The sequence below is a fragment of the Globicephala melas genome, chromosome 7 (assembly GCF_963455315.2).
Source record: "Globicephala melas chromosome 7, mGloMel1.2, whole genome shotgun sequence".
In the NCBI taxonomy this organism is placed as follows: domain Eukaryota; kingdom Metazoa; phylum Chordata; class Mammalia; order Artiodactyla; family Delphinidae; genus Globicephala; species Globicephala melas.
In genome coordinates, this window is record NC_083320.1 from 101,635,944 (window position 1) to 101,659,699 (window position 23,756).

At 43.4% G+C, this 23,756-nt stretch overlaps 1 protein-coding gene across 2 annotated transcripts in view; it reads right to left on the bottom strand.

Annotated features, from left to right (window-relative positions):
* CCDC93 (coiled-coil domain containing 93) overlaps positions 1-23,756 on the bottom strand; it is an 87,288-nt gene that overhangs the window by 39,618 nt on the left and 23,914 nt on the right. For both annotated transcript variants that reach the window (XM_030840406.2, XM_070046018.1), the window contains exons 7-11: positions 20,745-20,845; positions 12,630-12,666; positions 9,828-9,920; positions 9,487-9,537; positions 8,539-8,625 (exon numbers count right to left, since the gene is read on the bottom strand). In XM_030840406.2, coding sequence (XP_030696266.1) covers positions 8,539-8,625; positions 9,487-9,537; positions 9,828-9,920; positions 12,630-12,666; positions 20,745-20,845 — 369 coding nt within the window. The remainder of the gene's footprint in view (positions 1-8,538; positions 8,626-9,486; positions 9,538-9,827; positions 9,921-12,629; positions 12,667-20,744; positions 20,846-23,756) is intronic.

A 23,756-nucleotide genomic window follows, 5' to 3' on the forward strand; every position in this document is an offset into this window, starting at 1 on the left:
TGTTTACAAGAGACTCACTTCAGAGCTAAAGACATATACAGACTGAAAATGACGGGATGGAGAAAGATATTTTATGCAAATGGAAATGACAAGAAAGTAGGTGTAACAATACTCGTATCAGACAAAATAGACTTTAAAACAAAGTCTATAACAAAAGACAAAGAAGGGCACTATATAATGATCAAGGGGTCAATCCAAGGAGAGGACATTTTACTTGTTACCATATATGCATGCACCCAATACAGGAGCACCTAAAAGTATAAAGCAAACATTAACAGACATAAATGAAGAAACTGACAATAATACAATAATAGTAGGGGACTTTAGCACCCCACTTACATCAATGGACAGATCACCCATAAGGCAACAGTGGTCTTAAATGATACAATCGACCAGCTGGATTTAATAGATATCTACAGGACACTCCATTTCAAAACAGTAGAATACATGTTCTTTTCAAGTACAACAACTTAAAGAGGACAGAAATTATATCAAGCATTTTCTCCCCAACCATAACAGTATGAAACTAGAAATCAATTACAGTGAGAAAAATAGGAAAAGCACAAATACGTGGAGACTAAACAACATGCTACTAAAAAACCAATAATAAAATCAAAGAGAAAATCAGAAAATACCTCAAGACAAATGAAAATGGAAACACAACTTTAAAAAATCTATGGGATGCAGCAAAAGCAGCTCTAAAAGGGAAGTTTATAGTGATACAGGCCTTCTAGAAGAAACCAGAAAAACCTCAAATAAACAACCTAACCTAACATCTAAAGGAATTAGAGAAAGAAGAACAAAGTCTCAAGTCAGCAGAAGGAAGGAAATAGTAAAGATAAGACAGGAAATAGAGACCAAAAGAACAATGGAAAAAAATTCATGAACCTAACGGCTGTCTTTTTTTTTTGAAAAGATAAATAAAATTGATAAAGCCTTAGCCAGGTTCACCAAGAAGAAAAAAGAAAGAGGACCCAAATAAACAAAACAAGAAATGAAAGAGAAGAAATAACAAATGATGCCACAGCTATACAAAAATCATAAGAGAATGCTATGAACAGTTCTATGCCAACAAATTGGAAAACTCAGAAGAAACAGACAAGTTTCTAGAAACATATAGCCTGCCAAAACTGAGTCAAGAATAAACAGATAATTTGACAGATTACTAGACGTGAAACAGAATAAAAAAAAAAACTCCCTGCAAAGAAAAGTCCAGGACCAGATGGCTTCACTGGGAAATTCTACCAAACATACAAAGAACTTATACCTATCCTTCCCAAACTATTCTGAAAAACTCCCAAATTCATTCTATGAGGCCATCATTACCTGGATACCAAAACCAGACAAAGACACTACAAAAGAAGAAAATTACATGTCTTTGATAAATGTAGATGCAAAAATCCTCAGTGAAACACTAGGAAACTGAATCCAACAACACATACAAAGAATCATACACCATGCTCAAGTGGGATTTATTCCAGGATTTCAAGGGTGGTCCAATATTTGCAAATCAGTCAATGTTATAGACCACATTAACAAAAGGAAAGATAAAAATCACATGATCATAGATGCAGAGAAAGCATTTGACAAAATTCAACATCCATTCATGATTAAAACTCTCAAAGTGGGTATAAAGGGAATATATCTCAACATAATAAAGGCCATTTACGATAAACCCACAGCTAACATCATACTCAATGGGAAAAAGCTGAAAGCCTTTCCCCTAAAATCAGGAACAAGAGAAGAATGACCGCTCTTACCACTTCTATTTAACATAGTATTGGAAGTCCTAACCACAGCAATCAGACAAGAAACGAAGGAAGAAAGGAAGAAAGAAAGAAAGAAAGAAAGAAAGACATCCAATTGGAAGGGAAGATGTAAAACCGTTACTATTTGCAGATGACATGGCACTATATAAAGAAAATCCTAAAGTCTCCACCAAAAAAACTATTAGAAGTAATAAATGAATTCAGTAAGGTTGAAGGATACAAGATTAATACACAGAAATCTGTTGCATTTCTATATACTTATAATGAACTATCAGAAAGAGAAAGTTAAAAACAAAATCTCATTTAAAATTGTGTCAAAACAAAATACCTAGGACTAAACTTAACCAAGGAGGTGAAAGAACTATATTCTGAAAATTATAAAACACTGATAAAGGAAATTGAAGATAATTCAAAGATATGGAAAGATATCCTGTGCTCTTGGATTGGAAGAATTAATATTTTTAAAATGGCCATACTACCCAAAGCAATCTACAGATTTAATGAAATCCCTGTCAAAATACCCATGACACTTTCCACAGAACTAGAACAAATAATCCTAAAATTTATATGGAACCATAAAAGACTCCAAATTGCCAAAACACTCTTGAGAAAAATGAACAAAGCTGGAGGTATCATGCTCCCTAACTTCAGACTATGCTACAAAGCTACAGAAATCAAAAACAGCATGGTTCTGGCACAAAAACAGACACGTAGATCAATGCAACAGAATAGAAAGCCCAGAAATGAATCCACACACCCATGATCAATTCATCTATGACAAAGAAGGCAAGAATATACAATGGAGAAAAGACAGTCTCTTCAACAAGTGATGCTGGGAAAACTGGACAGCTACATGTAAAAGAATGAGATTAGAACATTTCCCAACACCATATGCAAAAACAAACTCGAAATGAATTAAAGACCTAAATGTAAGACCTGAAACCATGAAACTCCTGGAAGAGAAAATAGGCAGGACACTCTTCGACATAAATTGTAGCCATATTTTTTGGATCTGTCTCCTAAGGCAAAAAAATAAATAAAAGCAAAAATAAACAAATGGGACCTAATTACACTTAAAAGCGTTTGCATAGCAAAGGAAACCACTGACAAAATGAAAAGACAGCTGTTGGAGTGGAAGAAAATATTTGCAAATGATATTACCAATAAGGGGTTAGTATTCAAAATATAGAAACAGCTCATACAACTCAATATCAAAAAAACAACCCAATTAAAAAGTGGGCAGAAGATCTGAACAGACATTTTCCAAAGAAGACGTACAGATGGCTAACAGGCAAACGAAAAGGTGTTCAACATCGCTAATTATTAGAGAAATGCAAATCAAAACCACAATGAGCTATCACACATCTGTCAGAATGGCTATCATCAAAAAGTCTGCAAATAACACATTTCAATTAGGATGTGGAGAAAAGGGAACCCTTGTACACTACTGATGGGAATGTAAATTGATACAGCCACTATGGAAAACAGTATGGAGGTTCCTCAAAAGCCTGAAAATAGAACTACCATATAATCCAGTAATTCCACTCATAGGTATATATCAAAAAAACCCAAAAATGCTAATTCAAAAAGATACATGCACCCCAATGTTCACAGCAGCATTATTTATACAATAGCCAAGATGTGGAAGCAACCCGAGTGTCCATAAACAGATGAAGATGTGGTGTATACACACACACACACACACACACACACACATAAAATAAAATTCTGCCATCTGCAAAAACGTGGATGGACCTAGAGAGTATTATGCTCAGTGAAATAAGACAGAAAGACAAATACTGTATGTTATCACTTATATATAGAATCTATAAAAAAACAAATGCACAGATATAGAAAACAAACTGGTGGTTACCAGTAGGGAGAGGGGTTGGGGGAGGGACAAGATAGGGGTATGGGATTAAGAGATACAAAATACTATGTATAAGATAAATAAGCAACAAGGATACATTGTAGAGCGCAGGGAAATACAGCCATTATTTTGTAATAACTTTAAACAGAGTATAGTCTATAAAATACTGAATCACTATGCTGTACACCCAAAAGTAATGTAATGTTGTAAATCAACTATACTTTAATAAAATTTTCTTTTTTTAAAGTACCTGGCACTGAGAAGGCACTCAGGGTAGATTCTTCTGATTCCCCAAGACAGATCTGTGCCTCTAGATGTACAAAATGTTTTCAGATCCTGTCTCAGGGAGATGTTGACCAAGAATGATTTAGTCGCAGATGAGTCAAAATGGTGTACAGTTGATTAACATGTGGCATTGAGGAGAGTCCCTTCCTGCCTTTCTAGGCACCCTGCACCTTCCCTGGCCCAGCCTTGCCTGGCTCAGCTTCCTTTCCTTCCTTCTGCGATAGTACAGTGGAAGTATTTGGGGGACAGTCAAGCTTTTAGTTTTCTGCAAATCACAGTACTAGATTCTTCTTCCCTGCAAAAATGAATGCTACGATGCAGTGAGCATGTTGGACAGTAACACCACGAAGCACGGTGGTGCCTCACCAAGTACGTTCTGGGAAGAGTGTCATCCTCTGGAAACAAAGGGAGATGGTGCTCCCTGGCCAGAGCTTGCTGACACTCATGAATTATATATCTGGAAGCTTATTCACATTCCTCTTCCCTGCTTTACAGGAACCATATTAAACTGAGTTATGTATCTCAGGGACTTGCTCTGAAAAACATGGATTACGTACCATGTTATACTGTTGTAAGAACCTGTGAACTTTACAAATGAAAGAGAAGCCTGCACATGTTTTTTACTTCATTTTTATTTCTCAGTGCCTGTCGACTTTCCAACCACTCGCACCAGGCAGGCTGTTTGATTCATTCCCTAGTCACAAAATCACTTTCACACTTTCATCCTCTCCAAATTATTGCGTCCCTTTTCTTCACTAAGCAAAAAATCCATCCTGATCTCAGCCTAATTTGGGCTTCTTTCAAGTGCCACCAAAGGCTTTCCTCCTGAGCATTCCTCAATCCCATCTCTACTTTCAAGGGTTTCATTACTGAGGCCAGGAAGGTAGGGGCATGGATTTTTAGATGGATTGCCAGTGCCCTGTTTCAGCCCGATGTATGGCAGTAAGATTAAAGAGAAAAACAAATACGCTGTGGTGGGCAGCTCTAACAGAGCCCCACAGCCTCTGCAAACGCGGTGGGATGCATGTAACTGCATGTACATAATTATGTCACATAAAACTGTAATGTCTGTCTTGTGGGGAGGTGCTTCCTTTGCTGGCTTTGATGAAATAAGTGATGTTGGTGAGGCCCACCTGGCAAGGAATGGAGGGCAGCCTCCAGCTGACTGCCAGAACTGCTGACCTCAGCCAACGGGTGTCAAGGAACTGAATGCTGCCAACAACCATGTGAACTTGGAAGTGGATCCTTCTCCAGTCAAGCCTCAGATGAGACCGCAGGCCAGGTCAGCACCTTCACTGTAATCTTGTAAGAGTCTGAAACAAAGGACCCTGCTACACTGTGCCAACCACCGACCCACAGAAAGTGCAATAATAAACTATGCTATTTTAGGCCACCGCATTTATGTAATATCCCTGTGTAGCAAGACATAACTAAATTCAGAGAAAGAGAAAAGCAGCCCCTGACATCTGAGAGCTAATCTGGTACTCTCAGCAAGGCCTTGATGTTGCTGGGAGCTGGCCTGCACTCATACTAGGCTTCGGTGTTAAATATAAATAATTCCAGAGAACAGCAACATCAGACACGCACAAGCATCGACCACTCTGTAATCATGTTTGTTCATGAACATTGTTCTAATCCCCTAAATGATCAAACATCCCCCTATACCAGCTAACATGGGCATACAGCTTCAACCTTGATTCACTGCCCTTGTCTCATAGATTTCTTTAGATACTATTCACCGAATTGCCCCTCCTTAAGGCATACAGCACAGAGCAAAGCTCTACTTTCTTGAAGCTTCCCCCAAATCCCCTAAAACAAGTCTGAATCCCGTAAGTCTTTTCTGATACCTCCTTACTGAGATGCTGCATCATTCCCCATTGGTGTGTGGTCTCCCTCACTACAACCAGCAATAAACCCAACTTGTTCAACTATGGGTATGTTCCTAGTGGTCTTTGGCTGGAGGATACTGACAAGACTATAGCAAACAAATAAAGCAAATAACAAAAACAAAAAAGCAAACATGATTTTACCATGGAACTTGAATAAAAATAGAAGTTTAAACCGATAAAGCAAGAAAATACATAGTTTAAATTAGATCTAAAATACAAAGATATAACAAAGTATCTCCAAATGAGTATAAAGAAATTATTTGATAAATGATATGAAGTGGATAGGAGCAGGAAAACTAGGATGAATGTACACTTAGACTAAATAAAAATGAACTCTACACAGGTTAAAGGATTAAACATAATAAAAAATGAGCTGAAATGTAATGGATTACTTTATCAGATCCATGTGAAAACTATTCTGAAGACTGGAAACATGGAAAATGTTTAGAATTTGATGTGACCAAAAAAAAAAAAAGCAAATTGTACAAATGCAAATAAAGCCTACCAGTAGGTGCATGGCTATAACGTGCCAGGAACTGTTTTAGGCATTTTGTTCACATTTCATTTAATCTTCACAACACCGTGCCAGGAAAGTTATATGATTCCCATTTTATAGATGAAGATACTAGAGCAAAGAAGTTAAATAAACTGCCCAAGGTCACAGAGCTAGGAAGTTGAGGAGACAGGCGTGAACCAAGATAGGACTCCAATGCTGTGTTTGTAACTACACTGTTCTACCTCTTCTAGACACACATGATGATTGCAACTAGGTGTTACCATGGATATCTGGGGACAAACACTGGATTAAATATGCAAATGTGAGACAACTGTGATACGGGAACAGGATTAAAGGCAATTTAATTTTAAAAATACTTGTCTTTAATGCTATATATTTAATGCAAATAACACAGACAATCAAGCAATGAACTGGTGAACTCCAATTCTCCATGAGAAGTTTTAATTATATACGTCCTTGGAAAAAGACCTGTCCAAAACTACTATCTCACTCTTTTCTGGAAGAACAGAACAGATGCAGAGAAGCAAGAATACAGAATGCAGCCATCGGATCACTGTACAAGGGTGAGGTAGGGAACGCTCAGGGGATAGAGGTCCAGCAGGAATTGCTGAGCTGATGGGGAAGGCAGGTAAGCTTCAAGACTGGCAAGCAAGGACAGGTATACTAAGGAGGGTCTGCCTGCTTGCTTCCCCTCTTATCATCCGAGCTCCTATCTGCTTGCAGTGGGCAAGTATGAAGATAAAAATCAGAGTCCCTGTAGGAACAGCAGTGAGTGCCCCATCCATTTGTCTTTGGGTAAAAACTGGATTCAGCAATGCCATGTGGCGACCTAAGGGCAGGTACAGACTCACCCTCTTGCCATCCAGGTGTGTGTGCTGACTGCAAACCAAGATAACTTCTTCTTAGGGCAGTGAATTAATCACTCTTTCCACAACTATGTCTTCAAGTCTTTTGATTTTACTGGTACTTTTAGGATGACCTAAATCTTTTTCCGGTCAAATCTCAGATGACACTTTGACAACTGTCACCTTTTCTAGGTGGTAAATTAAAATACAGGATACTCTGGATTCTATGAAAGTTGGATTAGAAAACCCATGTTAAGAAGCATTGATTTGGAGGGCGGGGAAAACAATAGAACTCCATTCCCCAGACATTCTATGCCATTTTTAAAAAGCTGGTTTATAACATTACATGAATTTATGTGTACAACACTTTATTTCGACTTCTGAAAGTGTGTTCACCAACAAAAGTTGTTTCCATCCATCACCGTACTGTTGACTCCCTTTACCCATTTCGCCCTCCCTCCGCCTTCCTCCCCTCTGGTAACCACTACTCTGTACCATTTTACTCAGCCTTACTCAGAAGGCCCCTCACTTGGTGGGAGGTGACCACCCGCTGTGTTTACAGCAGATTATAGCTACCAGGTTACAGGTGACACCTGTTCCCCAACTACATCATCTGTGCAACTGCTTCAGAAGAATATTGCTCAGAGGGTCAGGGCAGAGCTAATTTGTCGTCAAGCCTTTTGAGACAGGGAAAGCAAAGCTGGATGCTTCAACAGACATCAACGTTTTAGTGGGGCAGCCTGAGTAGGGCTGGGGAAGGAAGGACGTGAAACAATGTCCTGTAAATCTGATTTTACTGATACTACGTTTCAGCCAGACCAGAATCAGTTATGTGCAAAATGATTAATCACTGTCTCCCTGAAATATTCAAGGTCCTGCTGCCTATTCTTAGGATGGAAAAATATCTAACGCTGAAATACGACCTTCAGGCTTTTGTTCGTTCTATACCCTTTTAATAAAGCAGAACACAAAATTTTGCCTTGGGCTTGGCTGACTTATGGGGTTTATCTGCTAAGTGGCAAAGTTTCATCCCTCAGCCCCATCACCAAACTGAGCCCAAGTTATAAGGAGCCTGGTAGAGAAGGAAAAATGCGGGTGCTGCACCTAACCCATCCATTTATCAGATGCAATAATTGCTCGGAGAGACAGGTTTTCTCTTTATATTTATAGAAAAATAGGCACTGCAGAAGAAAATGAATTCAGCTAACGGGCAAACACGGATGACTCTGCATGGTGTATGCTTTTGACAAACGTGGCTGATGAATTACAACTTGCCTCCCTCACTGCTGGGAGGGGTTAGGGAAGCAGGAGAAGTCCTTGGGGCATTATCTGAGGCAAAGGCTCCAGCTGGGTCCCCACATACCTTCTCTGCATACTCAGACACAATCTGCTTGATCTCGGCAGAGCAGAGGCCCACGATCTGGCCCACGGAGCTAGCGGTCAGACGGCTCTGCAATCACAGGGAGGGTGTGTTCTCAAGGCCGTGCACTGTCTTTCACACAACTGGAAACCCTGAACACTATTAAAGTAAAATAGATAATATTCCCAGGGGGAAAAAATAATTTGGCTTTTGCTCATGGGTTCGGAAACACGGAAGGGAGAAAACGAGCTTCAGGGCACAGGTTAAGTCACCTCCCTCCTCCTGAGTCACTCAGCAGGCTGTGTTAGATTCTCCTCCAACCCTGGGTATCCTGGAAAATCATTCCAGGGATTTTACTGCTGAGGATCACTAAAAAGAGCCTGAAGGGAACTTGGCAGGCATAGGACTCAGAGGAAAAAAGTACAAATGGGAGAGGAAAAGGGATCTCAGAATTCCTGAACTACCTCTTGACTGCCACAGGCCCTTCCTGCCCTAAAAAGGAATTCTCCTTTCAAAGCACTTGGTTAAAACTTTTAACACAGGTCATGAGCTCTGGGAAGAATGAATATAAATTTAGTACCCTATCATCTACCTAGATGGTGTAGGAGGGAAACAAGGGCTCCTTTGGCATGGGACGCCACACGCAGTTATGGAGAGGCAGGGCTGAACCACAGCTCTCCTGCGGGGGCCCTGTGATGCCATCCCAGCTGGGACATCCTGTCTTCACATGGGTCCTTCAAATCTCCCTCCTAGAGGTTCCCATGGACGGCAACACCGTGCATGTATAAAAGGTTTCCAAAAGAAAGATCCCAAGAAAACGGGAAGCAGGGTGCTGAAACGAGAGGGCCCTGAAGGTGGACACTTGGAAGAGGCCCCCTCGTAGCAGAGCCCAGGTGGTGCCGGGCCTCCACCTCCACACCACGCCCACCCACATGACCATGCCTGCCTCACCTCCTCACGTGCCATGGCAGTCATCTTGGTCATCAGGGACTGAATACGCTGCTAAAAGAAGAACGGGGAGAGGTAGCAGTGAGCAGGTCTGACCACACAAGACTTAAGCAGGGTGTTGCAATAGGTCTTCGCAGTGGAATCCAAGGGCTATTTCAGCCGGTCTCGTTTTACGGTGAGCCTCATGAGAGGTGATGAAAGGAAGCTGAAAAGGGCGCGAAAGGCCAGCAGCCAACAGCAGCTGGCTGTGAGAGGCAGCTGGCCATCCTGGAGAGCTGCGGATGAAAGTGAGATTTCCCCCAAAGACTCAGGCGGAAACCTCAGGGGCTACGTGGACCACTCACCTCTTCAGCAGCCTGAAGCTCGTCTTCCTCGAGGGCGTCGGCCTTCTCTGCAGCTAACAGCCCTGTGGGAAGTGCCATTTTCTTGTCCTCGGCCTGGAAGGGAAGGTGGGAAAACAGCTGAGCGCTGCAGTGGGAGATTCAGTAGAGAAAGGACAACACTGCAAAGGACAGTGAGTCTGTGAAAGAAAACACACAGATCTGGACAAGTCACCCAGTCTCGGGGAAAGAGAGCGAGGTTCAGAGACCGGGGCTTCCACTACAACCACAGCCCAAGCAGCTGGAGCCTCGGGTCTCACCCAACGCCCGCCTCCATTTCTGAACTGTTCGCCGACGCAATTCCTATCAGGTCATACACCTTTGCCAGACTTACCCTTACACTTTGCTTGGGTCTTCCCCTACTTTAGTTCCTGCTAAGAGCAGATCGCTGCCTTAAGATCACTGCCTGTTGTTCAACAGAGACCCATTAGTGGGATATGAAAGTAATTTAGCAGGTATGATTGGCATCTAAATAAATTAAATAAAAATAACAGAACACAACACATCCAAGTGCACTACAGGTAGTAAAGGGTTATGTACCGCTTTGTGAAACTTTTGTTTTTGGGGTTGTATCTGCAGGTGTGTGTGTGTGTGTGTGTGTGTGTGTGTGTGTGTGTGTGTGTGTGTGTGTGTGTGTGTGTGTGTGTGTGTGTGTGTGTGTGTGTGTGTGTGTGTGTGTGTACTGAAACATGATGAAAAACAGAGTTCTTACTGCCAAGAGTGGTCAGCAAAGTTGGAAAACCACTGGCCTGAAGAATAAGACTCTAAACTGCTTGCCCTGGTGATCAAGCTCCAGGCTATGGACCCAGCTCAAGCTCTAAACGTACTGCACCACACTCAGGACACCTGGAGTAACGGCTGCTCCCCAAACCTGGGCTGCAAGTCTAGGGTTCTTGGTTTTAGCTCCATCTTTGCCATTCACCAGCTGGCAACCTCAGGCTTACCTTTTTTGGATACTGGGGTCTTCTAGGGTTGAATGAGAGGACTGCTCTCAGATACCCTTCTGAGACCATCCCAGTTCTGAGATGAATTTCTATAACAAGCCTATGACTGACCCTGGGGCATGGCCTGAGCGCCTGCATATATCTACAGGGGATAAGACTTCCAGTTCAAATGTGCCATCTCACATGAGAATGATAAGGCAAGGCCAATGCAAATAATATTTCATGGGCATCTCACGATTTTTCCAATCATAACCAAACTGCCTTATTTCAGAATATAGTCATATACAAAGACATTCTTTTCAGACTTAAAATTACATATTACACATACACAGCAAATTCTTATACACTAGACGCCACATGACACTCAAATCCAGAAAAAACCTTGCTTTGGAGGAAACGGCTGTTTGGTTGAGTGAAAACACAAATGTGGAAGAAATAATAAGAAAACCAAAAAAGAAGATGTCATAATGAATGCATAAATGACTGTTAATGAGAATCATAATAATGATGATCGTTAACGCTTAGTAGATGTGCACTGTGGGTTGGATGATTCCACATCCTTTATATTTTAATCTTCACAACAACGTTGTGAGGTAGTACAATTTCTGCCCCCATTTCACAGATGCTGTGAACTAAGGCACAACAAAGTATACTGATCAAAGTCACACAGTGAAGGGGAAGAGCTAGGATTTGAAACCAGCCAGTCTGGCTTTAGAACATATGCTCCAAGTCACTGTCAGTGCCCTCCAAGGACTGAGACAATGGCTACAGAAAGCAGAGGGAGGCCGGGGTCAGGGAAGGCTTCCTGGAAGGACTGAGGAATGGGGGATCTGGGCAGAGGAGGGGTGGCAGGAGAACAGCAGGCAGAGTGGTGTCTCATTCAAGAAAATCTGGGGGTCAGGAAGGGAATGAGGGAAGAGGTTTTACTAGATCTCAAGCTGTGGACTCTCGTTTTTAAGAGGCCGCTGGCCACTTTAGTTAGCATGTTATTATTGAGAAGGCAGTGGGTAAGAGCACAGGCTTTGATGTCACACAGATGTGGGTTCAGATTCTTATTAGGGCACTTTAGGAGCTGTGTGATCTTAGACCAATCACTGAGCCTCTCTGAACCTCAGCTTTCTGCCCTGAAAAACAGAAATAAGTATCTTCCTCACAGAGCTGTTCAGAGGAATCAGTGAAAAAAATACATGTAGAGCCCTGAACAAAGGGCCTGAACACAGGAAAGGTTTGGCACTATAAGATTTATATGCCTGCCCTGCGGCTGACAATTAAGAACCATGAATGAGTACTGATACATATAAAAAAATACATGAATGAAGAGAAATCCTTGATACTCTTTTAGGAACTTATAAAACCCCATCTTGACTTTCCGTTTTTTCCACACCAGGTTGTCTTAGTACAGGGCCAGCCTGTAACGTGCTCTCTCTCACCGCCATCAGCCTGCTGACACCTGTGTAGGGCCTCTCTCATCAGATGAGGAGTGCTAAGGGCTCTGGGAGTGGACTTCATCTCTACAGTTTTAGAGTTATTACAGGCCGTCTGTTTGACCCTGGTGTCATGACTTCCAATCACCCTTCACTTCCAGTCCCATGATGAGGTGTTGCCTCAGCTCCGCAGCCTGCACGGGCAACAGACTGGGGATGCCACGAGGGAGATTCAGGGGCCAAAGGCTGCTGGCACATCCCCGCTGCCCGGGGTTGCCCAAGGACCAGGGCCCTGCTGTCCCACCCCTGCTGGGAGCCTGTCCGCGTGGGACAGAGGCAAAGGGAAGTAGCACTTGCGTCTCTCAAACATTCTCTCCCATTAGCCAAGCTTTTCTTACCTTCTCTGCTTTGCTCTGGCGGCTAAATCCATACCTCCTGCAAGCCACAAAAGAGGGGAGTTCAGTTACTATTAAAAAAATAAATTTGATCACAGGCATTTTAGTTGGATTTTTATATGAAAAGCACCACAAAGAATTTAGGCTATTTGGTGACTGGAGAACATGTTTCAAGTGCCTAAACCAAAAACATATCCCACTGTTTCTGAATAAAGGGCCCGCCGTTCTATTTGCCATATAAATACTATAAATGGGAACTCTCCCTGCAGAGTGCAACGTTCTCTTTAAGTGCGATTATTACTCTTTGAATCAGGAACTGTATCTCAGATCCACGGTTTAAGCTAAAAGCCTTAAAAATATCTGTATGATATGTGCATGTGTTGGCTCAAGCTAAACATGCCCTCTAAATGACTACTTTCATAACCTCATGTCCAGCCCATTTTTTATTCTCAAACACAATCCAAGCATGACGCCGATAACGTTGTGTGCTCACTTCACGCCAAGTTTAAATTCAAAGATGCGCACAAATGCACTTTAGTTTACATTAACTTTTCAGATTCTAATTAATATCTATTTTTTATTTTATTTATTTATTTTTTTGCGTTACGCGGGCCCTCTCACTGTTGTGGCCTCTCCCGTTGCGGAGCACAGGCTCCGGACGCGCAGGCTCAGCGGCCATGGCTCACGGGCCCAGCCGCTCCGCGGCATGTGGGATCTTCCCGGACTGGCAGACTCTCAACCACTGCGCCACCATTGGAAGCCCAATATCTATTTTTTAAAGCAATGCAAAAACCATTCGACCTAGAACAAAAACCGTAATGCAAAACATCCAAACTCACTTACCTTTAAATAGTTTTTAAAGAAATAAAATCACATGCAACCATTTAAGAAAAACAAATTAAGGGCTCCTGCTCTGCCCTCACCCTGCTTGCTGCATTGTGTGCTGGCCTCTGACCTGGTCTCGGGCCTCCACGCCCCCTCTTCCTTCCCCATCCCTTATTCAACCACCTGCTAGCCTGGCCCACATCTGTCACTGGCAGGGATCACCTGCTCTTGTGGGCACTGTCACTAGGGCCTCCCTTCCACGGCCCCGCCTAACAACCGCTGAGCTTCACTCACCGCCAGCAGGTCACCTTCCCCACTCCCGTGCATCGGCCCCTGAGCAGAGCTCTGCACACTGTGTTATTCTCCTGGCTCCTCCTACTTTCCTAATCACTCCTCACACCTCAGCTCCAAAGCCACCTCTTCTTTGAAGTGTTCCCAGACTTTGCTTTGGATGGTTTTAGTCATTTCCAAAAGTCAGTTCCGCTTTCAATCTGAAAATCTCCATCTGGGACCAGTGCTTTGCCTGCCATGTGATGAGTGTGAAGGGAAACTCACTTGGGCACAGGATTTCTTAGAACTCTGTGACAAATCACAGGCTTAGTTTACAGTTGAGTCTGGTAGAAAGTCAGGACAATGGGTTTAGCTAGAGTCTTCACTCTGGTACCAGCAAACTGTGTAACATGGGGGAAATTGCTTCACTTCTCTGAGCTTTGTACCACTGATATGGGATTGCAAACATGATCCCAAGCCCTGTTGAAACAGCTTCCATAGGATTTCTATAAATTACCACTGACGGTACGGGAGGGCCGGAAGGAGATACAAACTACAGGCTGGGTAGTTTGGGTTGGAAACTTTTCAGTTGCTCAAACATTCTGCCCTGGCTGATCCATCCCTCTGCCTGTACGTGTTCCCCCTACTTCCTGGACAGAAATCATGCCCAATTGCCTGTTTGCCTGTCTGCATCCTTCTCCAAGAAAATGAGAAATCAAGAAGCCAAAAGTATCACCCGACCTTGCAACAGGTTGTCTTATAACTGGAGAGACCAAAAGTCATTGCCGGTTACACTGTGCCCATCCTCTAGGCACAGATCTACAGGCCCAAAGTGCAGCAGACTGAAGTTATGTGTTGAGTATCCACCCAAATCCTGTACAGGACCTTATGGCAGATTCCGTGAACTGGCTTAGTCAACATCTAGCATCTTACTATACCGTGGAGGCAGGAGAACAAACAACTATTTTCCATACTCTCTTGCACCTGGGGCTCTGAATACTACTTAGGTTCCATCAATGAGATGCATTTGCTGGAGTTCTGAATGTGTACCAGGTAGAGAAGGAGACAGCAAAAGCACAAAGGATTCACTGCACTGGTGCGGATCACAGTAGCAGTAACCTGGTTCTGGGGCCAGAAGCTGTCACGGTGGTTTTCTGATTTTGGCCAAGTGGGTGGTTTCTTTGTCAGTAGCTGCAGTACCAGCTTCCCAACTCCACAGGCTGTTCACTAGCTTCCTGATGACGGAGGCAGAAGCTGCATCCCAGGCAGCCCAGATCTAATGTGACACTTGGGAAGTGACCCTGCTCAGCCTACATCACATCTCTTAACTCCTCCCATCCACCCCTGCAATCAATCCTTTCTGCTGAAACTAGTGGGAAGGTTTTGTGTCCTGAACCGGGAAGCGCTGACCAACAGAGGGTCTCTCTGAAGCTTCCCACTCCTAGAAGGGTCCTTGCACCCTGGGTATTCTTTTGTTTCCCAGGCCTTCAGTCTGTGGAGACCTTCAGGGCAGAAGACATACCCTCAGGCAGACAGGCCTTATCTAAGGCCCAGGAACTTTACAGATTTTCCAAATAAAGCAGTAAACAGCTAAATCTGAGTATTTCAATTCCCAGGTCCCAGCTACTTCTCCTTAAAGACAGAGGCTCTGGGAAGATTTTTCTGACCACCCAAAACTAGGTTAGGTCCACACAGATATGCACTTCTGTGTTGACACCCACGGAGTCCAATAATTATGTGTTATGTGCAATCTGTCTGTTGAGCCCTGGAGGGGAGGAAATTTGCTTCATTCACTTTTTTTTTTTTTTTTTGGCAGTACACGGCCTTCTTATTGTTGTGGCCTCTCCCGTTGCAGAGCACAGGCTTTGGACGCGCAGGCTTAGTGGCCATGGCTGGCTCAGGGGCCCAGCCGCTCCGCGGCATGTGGGATCTTCCCGGATCAGGGCACGAACCCGTGTCCCCTGCATCGGCAGGCGGACTCTCAACCACTGCGCCACCAGGGAAGCCCCATTCACTTTTTTTTTCTTTACATTTTTTAAATTGAGGTGTAATTCATATAACATAAAATTCACCATTTTAAAATGTATACTTCAGTGGGTTTTAGTGTATTCACTATTTTGTGCAACCACCACTACTGTCTAATTCTAGAATAGTTCCATCACCCAAAGAGCTCCACACCTAATATACATAAATAGCAGTTAGTCCAATTTTCCCTATCCCCTTCCCCTGGCAACCACTAATCTACTTTCCGTCTCTGTGGATTTGCCTATTCTGAACATTTCATATAAATGGAGTCATACAACATGTGGCCTTTTGTGCCTGGATTCTTTCAGTTAGCGTGCTTTCAAAGTTCATCAATATTATAGCATGAATCAGTACTTAATGCCTTTTCATGACTCAATAGTATCCCATTGTATGAAAAAACCACATTTTGTCCATTCAGCAGCTGATGGACATCTGGTTCGTTTCCACTTTTTGGTGACTGTGAATAGTGCTGCTATGAATATTCACTTTTGTATCCCCGGTGTCTAGTGCAGTGCCTGGCACATAGTAAGTACTTGATTAACGTTTGCTGAATGAAGAAGAGTCCTGCTGACTCTTGTAAAGGTTTCCTTCTCCATGTGACATAGTGGCAACTCTTCCATGACAAAAAAGAGCTGTCCTCAGCTGCCTATCAACGCCTGCCTCATTTGCTCACTGGTCCCACATCTCTGGGAGACTCTTCCATGCTGTTTGAGTTTCACCAGGAGAACATGATACCCTTTTGCCTATCATCCTCACGAAGAGCAGGGAGATGCTTCAACTTATTTCTACTACAAACACATTTACTTCTCTTTCATCCTTCCTAGAGCATCCTTTCATGCTGTATCCTACAACCTACCTTTCCTCTTGCCCTGTCAGCTGGGCCCTTTCCTCTCGAGCACCAGCCTGATATGCAGTGTCACGTGCTTCAGTGTGCTCCTGGATTTCCCATTGTTAGCTCTGACCCACCAACCCGGCTGACGTCTACACCGTCAACACCAACAGAGATCCAGCCCTCTCACCACCCAGTCACTTCCTCACACTCCAGACCCAGGACTCGGTCTTTATCATCAAGGATGTACATCTTCTAGAACTTTAAATCAGTGTTCACATACCCAAGTTATTCCGGACATACTTAAACATATTCCAATAACTAAAGCATGTAATAAAAAAAATTTAAATTTAACTTAACTGTTAAAATTCTGTTCCTGAGCCATACTAGTCACATTGTAAGTGCTCAACAGTCACACGTGGCTACTGGCTACCATACTGCACAGCACAGTGCTAGAAAACAAACTAACTTTCTCCCCTAGGGCAAAGTAAGACAGATATCAAATCATCTGGGATCCAGAACAAATCAGGGGCATAAAAAAGCCCTAAATACTAAGGACTGTGGATTCTGTTCTTTGTTCAGTCAACGAGCATTTACTAAATACTCTATGAGCATGTCATGGGCCTTCAGAGGGGACACAGGTTGGGAGAGACGTGTCATGTGCACTTAAAATGCATTTCCCCACAGTGACAGTTTCATAGTGTGGTTAGTTGTTTAAGTTTAGCTCTCAAAAGTTGATTGGACCCATAATATAATTGAAATACTATAAAGATACAATTGTGTTTAAGTCTAAAATTGAAACTATGAGTCTTGTTTTCCCAACAACATAACATTTAAACAAATATACCCAACATGTTTTTAACAAGACACACAGTCCGTAAGGTCCTCAGCATAGTTGGCCAGGCTCAAAGTCTAGCCTTATTTGAGCAACTGAAAGTCAAAAAAGGGAGAAGAAACTGGGATGCAGGCCTCAAAGCCAGATGCTCTGTGGGCTTAGGCTGATGACTGACCTCTAACCCCGAAGAAGAAACACTGTTTTCTGACCTTCTTATTGTAGGAGTCAAAATATTTTCCCTCTTGTCAAGAGGCGAGATGAAGAGGAAAACGGAAGTACTGACAACAGATGAGGGATTAGGATTCCTAGGTGGGGATGAGCAATTAAGGGGTGCCACAACAGTGAGGGGGAGGCGGGGAGGGGTGGAGTGAGTCCCCGAGGCAGCAGGCGCCCAGCCTTGCCGGATTAGGAAGGAAAGGGAAGAGGGTAAGGTTTCTCATAAAGGAGCTGGAGGGAGGGCTAGAGCTGGGGGTAAGGAGAACATAGGGATGAGGAGAACTGAAAGGAGGGGCTCAGGTGAGGCTCCTCATCTGAATCTAAAGGTCACATTTAAGGGCATCTGAGAACTGAAAACTGCTGCTGCTCAGGATGATGGTGATGAAGATGATGGTGGTGATGGTGATAGTGATGAAGAGGAAGATGATGGTGATGATAATGATGATGATGGTGATGATGATGATTGTGATTATGGTGATGATAGTGATAGTGATGATGATGGTGTTGGTGGTGATGATTATGGTGATGACAGTGATGGTGATGATGGTGTTGGTGGTGATGATGATTATGGTGATGATAGTGATGGTGATGATGATGGTGTTGGTGGTGATGATGATGGTGTTGGTGGTGATGATGATGGTGTTGGTGGTGATAATGATTATGGTGATGATAGTGATGGTGATGATGGTGTTGGTGGTGATGATGATGGTGTTGGTGGTGATGATGATTATGGTGATGATAGTGATGGTGATGATGGTGTTGGTAGTGATGATGATGGTGTTGGTGGTGATGATGATGTTGGTGGTGATGATGGTGTTGGTGGTGGTGGTGATGAGAATGATGATGGTGGTGATGATGATGATTGTGATTATGGTGATGATGATGGTGGTGGTGGTGGTGGTGACAGCACCTAACAGTTGACATTTCCTTTTTCTACATGAGACAAACTGTTCAAAGTCCTTCATAAAGACATTGTTATGTAATCCTCATCAAATGGGAAAGATCTCAAGCAGTGGAGAGTATTGACTTAAAACCCTAAGGGAGGAGTAAGAGAGACAGAAAGGAGGTGAGCAGCCTGCCCAAGGAAGGGGAATAAAAGGACACTTCTTGGGGCTATAAGTTTTATCCCATTTGCTCTGTCAGCTGTAATAACCACTCTCTGGTTGTTCAGTCTCAGATCAAACAACCAACGCTGGGCCTGTCTTCCTAAAATCAAGAACCAAACTCTCACCAGAGGCTCAAACAACATTTGTAGATAATAATGATGACATGTTTTTGGAGTCCAGCAAACCTGAGTTCAAGTCCCACTTTGAGGCTTTTACTAGTTCTTCATAGTTAGCAGTTGACCTTGGGCAGGTTATTTTTTAACCTTTCTGAATGCTGTCTTCATCATTCTCAAAATGGGGAATGAGCTGAATAAACCATCAGAATTCTCCACCTTCACAAACTCACCCTCTCCTTACCAGAAAAGCTTAAAAAAAAAAAAAAAAAAAAAAAAGGCAAAATAACCCCATCTCCTAAAAAGCAAACAAAAAAAGGCTTCATCAAACACCCACCCCAGGCTCAGAAATCAGGAGTCAGCATGATCCCACCAATAAGCACTAAGGCTAGTTCTGAGATACATACTGGATATTGGAAAAAATGGAGGTATGAACAATACAAACTACCAAAAACCACACTTCCCTAAGTCTTCTCTGGCTCCGGAACACGTGACACTCCCAGAGGCTGCCTCTCCAGCTCTGGCTCGCCCGGACCAGCGCAGTCTCGTGTGCCCGCCTGCAGCTGAGGGGTGGCTAGAGAGCCCCCCTCACAGTGTCCAAGGCGTGCAACTCGTCCAGTGGCACGGGACCTCACGCCCGAAGGGCCCCGCATTTGGCTGTTGCCGCTGTCATGAAATCCTTAATGATTAATCATTATTCATGATTCTCAGGGGCCTAACGTGCCCTGCATTTTCATTTTACACTGATTGGGCCCTGCAAATTATGTCGCTGGTCTGGAGGTGCCTGACTCAGAAGCAGCTCAATTCGCAGCAACAGCTGGTGAGCTGTGGGGCAGCCCTCACGCTCAGGTCAGGGCCAGAACTAACAACTTCCTTTGAATGAAACGGACTAGCTTTCATTCTCAGGAAGAAAGGATCTGAGCCCGCATTACTCTCTCAAAAACAGACAAATGAACAAACAAACAAAAAGCGGCAACTGCAATTCCATGTGAGAGGTGGCATAAGTAAGGCAATTAAGCCTTAATTTCCTTCTAGCTGTCTCCAGTACCCTAGAGGGAGAAGCCATCAGATGCTCACTTGGAGATGCTAGTGGCAGTGCTGTTACTTCCAGCCCCCCAGTGTGGGCTGGGTTATGAGCAGGGCAGCACACAGCAATCACTCCGAGCAGAGGGGGAGGAAGCACAGGAGACATACTCACATCAAGGAATCAGTGACCCTAAATAGAAAATTCAGGACACAAAGGAAGGTTAATACCCAGAGCCAAGCAAAAGATTCAACGAGGAGAAGCATTTCCGTGTGTGTGTGTGTGTGTGTGTGTGTGTGTGTGTGTGTGTGTGTGTGTGTGTGTGTGTGTGTGTGTGTATGTGTGTGTGTGTAACTGAAAACTGAGGCTGTAAGAACTGTATTTTTAAAACTTAGAGACGTTTTTAAGAAGTGACAAAACTACTTCTAAATTCTTCATTTTCCTGGTCAGGACAATTCTTCACAGGGAACCAAAACGATTAGACTCTGACACAAAGTAAAACTGCCGTAACTGCCTTCAATTCTTAGTTTACCTGAAGATGTAAACATACGGCAGGGGCATGAAGGGCAGCCCACCTGGGCCTCTGTGAACACCCCACGCTTCCCAGCTCCCCGAGGAGGGCAGAGCCGGGGATGGAGGCTTGCTGAGGAACTTCAAAGATCAGGCCTCTACTACCACCAGAGAAGCTACCCACAGAAACTGAGCTAATTCCACACCAGGGAGAAAAGTCCCCGGTGCTGGCAATCACAGGCTCAAACCCGTAGACTCAGTCAGGTGAAAACCAACCAAGTTCACCCCAGTGAAGCGATTTAAATTAGCTTTTCTTTGCAATGGTTTTATCAAATAGACACTTCAGACTGGGCCGCCTTCGTTACCTGCCATATTCCAAAAGCGTCGTGTGGACCCGTGATTCTTCATCCAGCAGCTCCTCTGCTCCCCGCTGGCGTCTGTACTTCCGACGGGGCTTGTAAGCATCCTGAGAAGTGGATGGGGAGGCCGGGAGTTACTAAGCGTGAGGAGGCTGGTCCAGCCTGCCAGGGGCGGGAGTCCTTTCCCATGGCAGTGAGTGTACAGCTCCCCTTCAGGAGGACAGCTGGCACATGGCGACTGCCTTCAAGGGGTCTGCCCCTTTGATTTTTATACTGGAGCAAATATTTCCACCCAATCTATTGCTTGTCAACTTTGTTTAATCTTCTTGGGTTTTTTTGTCCAATTTAATATTTCATGCAATCAAACTTATCAATCAACTTACTTCCTAACCCAGGGACTGTAAAAAAAGAAAAAGCTCTTGTATGTTATTTTTATAGATTATATTTAGCCTTTTAATCTATTCAGAATTTTTTTGGGGGGGTATAGTGAAAGGTAGGTATCTATAGATATATGTTTTTCTCTGAATGGAAAATTAAGAATCCCAACATCATCAGTTTAATAGTCTATCCTTTCCTTGATTTAAAATGACAACTATATACATATATATAAAACATGTACCAATATTACCCTCTTCAATTCCTCTTGCTTTATGAGTATTTATCCTGTCTCCACTGTTCTTTTTCAAATTTCCTGGCTATTCTTACACATTTTCTCTTCCAAATGAATTCTAGCATCAGCTTGTCAAGTTCATTATGAAAAACTGTTGAGCTTTGACTAGAATCACACCAAATTTATACATTACTTGGGACGAACTGACATCTCTATAATACTGAATCTTGCCTTGAAAAGCAAGATTTATCTCTCTATTCAAATCCTTTTTATTCTTGAATACAATTTTCCAGAAAACAATACAAATTTTCCAGTCACTACATATCCAGACCTTTCTACCACCCAGAGACATAAACTGTGCAACAATCATAGATATACATGTTAACCTAGAATGTTTAAAAAAAAAATTCTCTCATGGCATAGAAATCTCCATTACCAGAAAAGGAAAGTAAATACAAACCCTTCACAGATATATATCTCTTTACAAAAGTGTTTTGAGGTTTATCCTTAAAAAACTTATAAAAACACAAAATGCACTTTAAACTTTCAATGACTTTTTAAAATTATTAGAGTATTATTTAGTAATAAATGTAGAAACACAGACCTCTTTTGTGTAGCACACATTCTGAAACTGCATATATATATATATATATAAAATTTCCTAAACACAAAGTACACGGCACGTAGTAGGTGCTCAATTAATGTAGGTCTTCACCCACAGATGACCTGGTTTGTCATTCTACCCCAAATGAATGTCCTTCTTGACTGCCAAACTGGCATCAAACAATACCTTAATAATATTTGCTCAGGACTCTGGGTGCAAACAGGCAGCTGTTTGTGCAAGGTATTCCAGTTTGTCCCTGGATCTTTCCTTCTCCACTAAAGGAGTTCACCACACCTAATCTCTACCTGGACATCACCAGGACAAGCACACTATCAGGTTTCTCTAGACAGTGGTATTTTAATGCTAATTAGAATTGTTCCCCTCTTGATATTTCTTGTTAACTTTATTATTATCTCACTTTTTGTTATGGAAAGTTTCAAACATACAGAAAAACATCCTTTCTGTAACATATATAATCTCAACAATTTTGTGGAAAAGGAATGAAACAGGTGCTGGGATGGCCCTGGACGGTTGTTCTTGTAACTCACTGCCGCAAATATTCCTAGGTTGCTGCTGGTGCCTACATGAATAGGAAGCTCTAAGTAACACAAAACAGATTTACGGGGAAATGAAAAACATAATAGACCCATAGGACGTCAGTTACTGTGTACGATTTAATTTCCACGGAGCTCTACCATTACAGCAGCACTATATGACTGAGCTTAACTGCTGCTTTCCTTAGTTACCATTCATAGAGTCAACGACCCCAGACGGGAAACTGGAGTTTAAAGAAGGACTGACTCCAAAACAATAGCATACTGAAACCGACAGCCACAAGGGCCTTTTATTCTGCCAAACAATGACAAATGTTGGCCTTCGTGTAATTATCCTTATACTTTAAAGCACGCCACATACATCACACCTTTTACATTTTATAACTACACCATGAGGTAGAAGCAGGGCAGATGCCATTACCTCCCCCTTGCTACTAAAGAAGCAGAGATTAAATAATTCGCCTCTCAGTTACGGTGGGCACCCCCTTCAGGAAATACCCAGCGGGCAGCAAGACAGCCACAGCAGCCACTGCCCTCCAGAGCTCCAGGGGACCGGACCACACCCAACTCAGCAGGAAGCACATCTCAGTCTCCTAGGGCTCACCCGGCAGCCCAAACCCAAACCCTACTCTAACGGACACACCTCCGCCCACCAGCCCCTGAACAAACGCTGCCTTCCACCCAGAGGGGCTCCGCTGATGTTCCCATCAGCAAGTGCAGGGCCCTGACACACCCCAGAAGAAAGTCATTATAACTGAGACAAATCAGGTTGTTTTCTTCATTCTCACATGAATAAAACAACAACCACAACCACAAAAATGAAGCCCTGGGAACTGAGTGAGGGAATGATGAGAGACGGATGGCAATCATGTCTATGGGTAGGAAAGTTAGCTGGGGAGGTAGGGTTTTCTCCAGACTCCCCTAAACTTTGTTCTTCCTCTATTCTCTTTTACGTGAGCTCTGCTGTGCAGGCCTGTCTTCTGTTCTTTTTTATTTTCGGTACGCGGGCCTCTCACTGCTGCGGCCTCTCCCGTTGCGGAGCACAGCCTCCGGACGCGCAGGCTCAGCGGCCATGGCTCACGGGCCCAGCCGCTCTGCGGCATGTGGGATCCTCCCGGACCGGGGCACGAACCCGTGTCCCCTGCATCGGCAGGCGGACACTCAACCACTGCGCCTCCAGGGAAGCCCCTGTCTTCTGTTGTTTGAGGTCCGGCACAAGTCCCACCTCAGGTCCCCTTGAGTTTGTACCA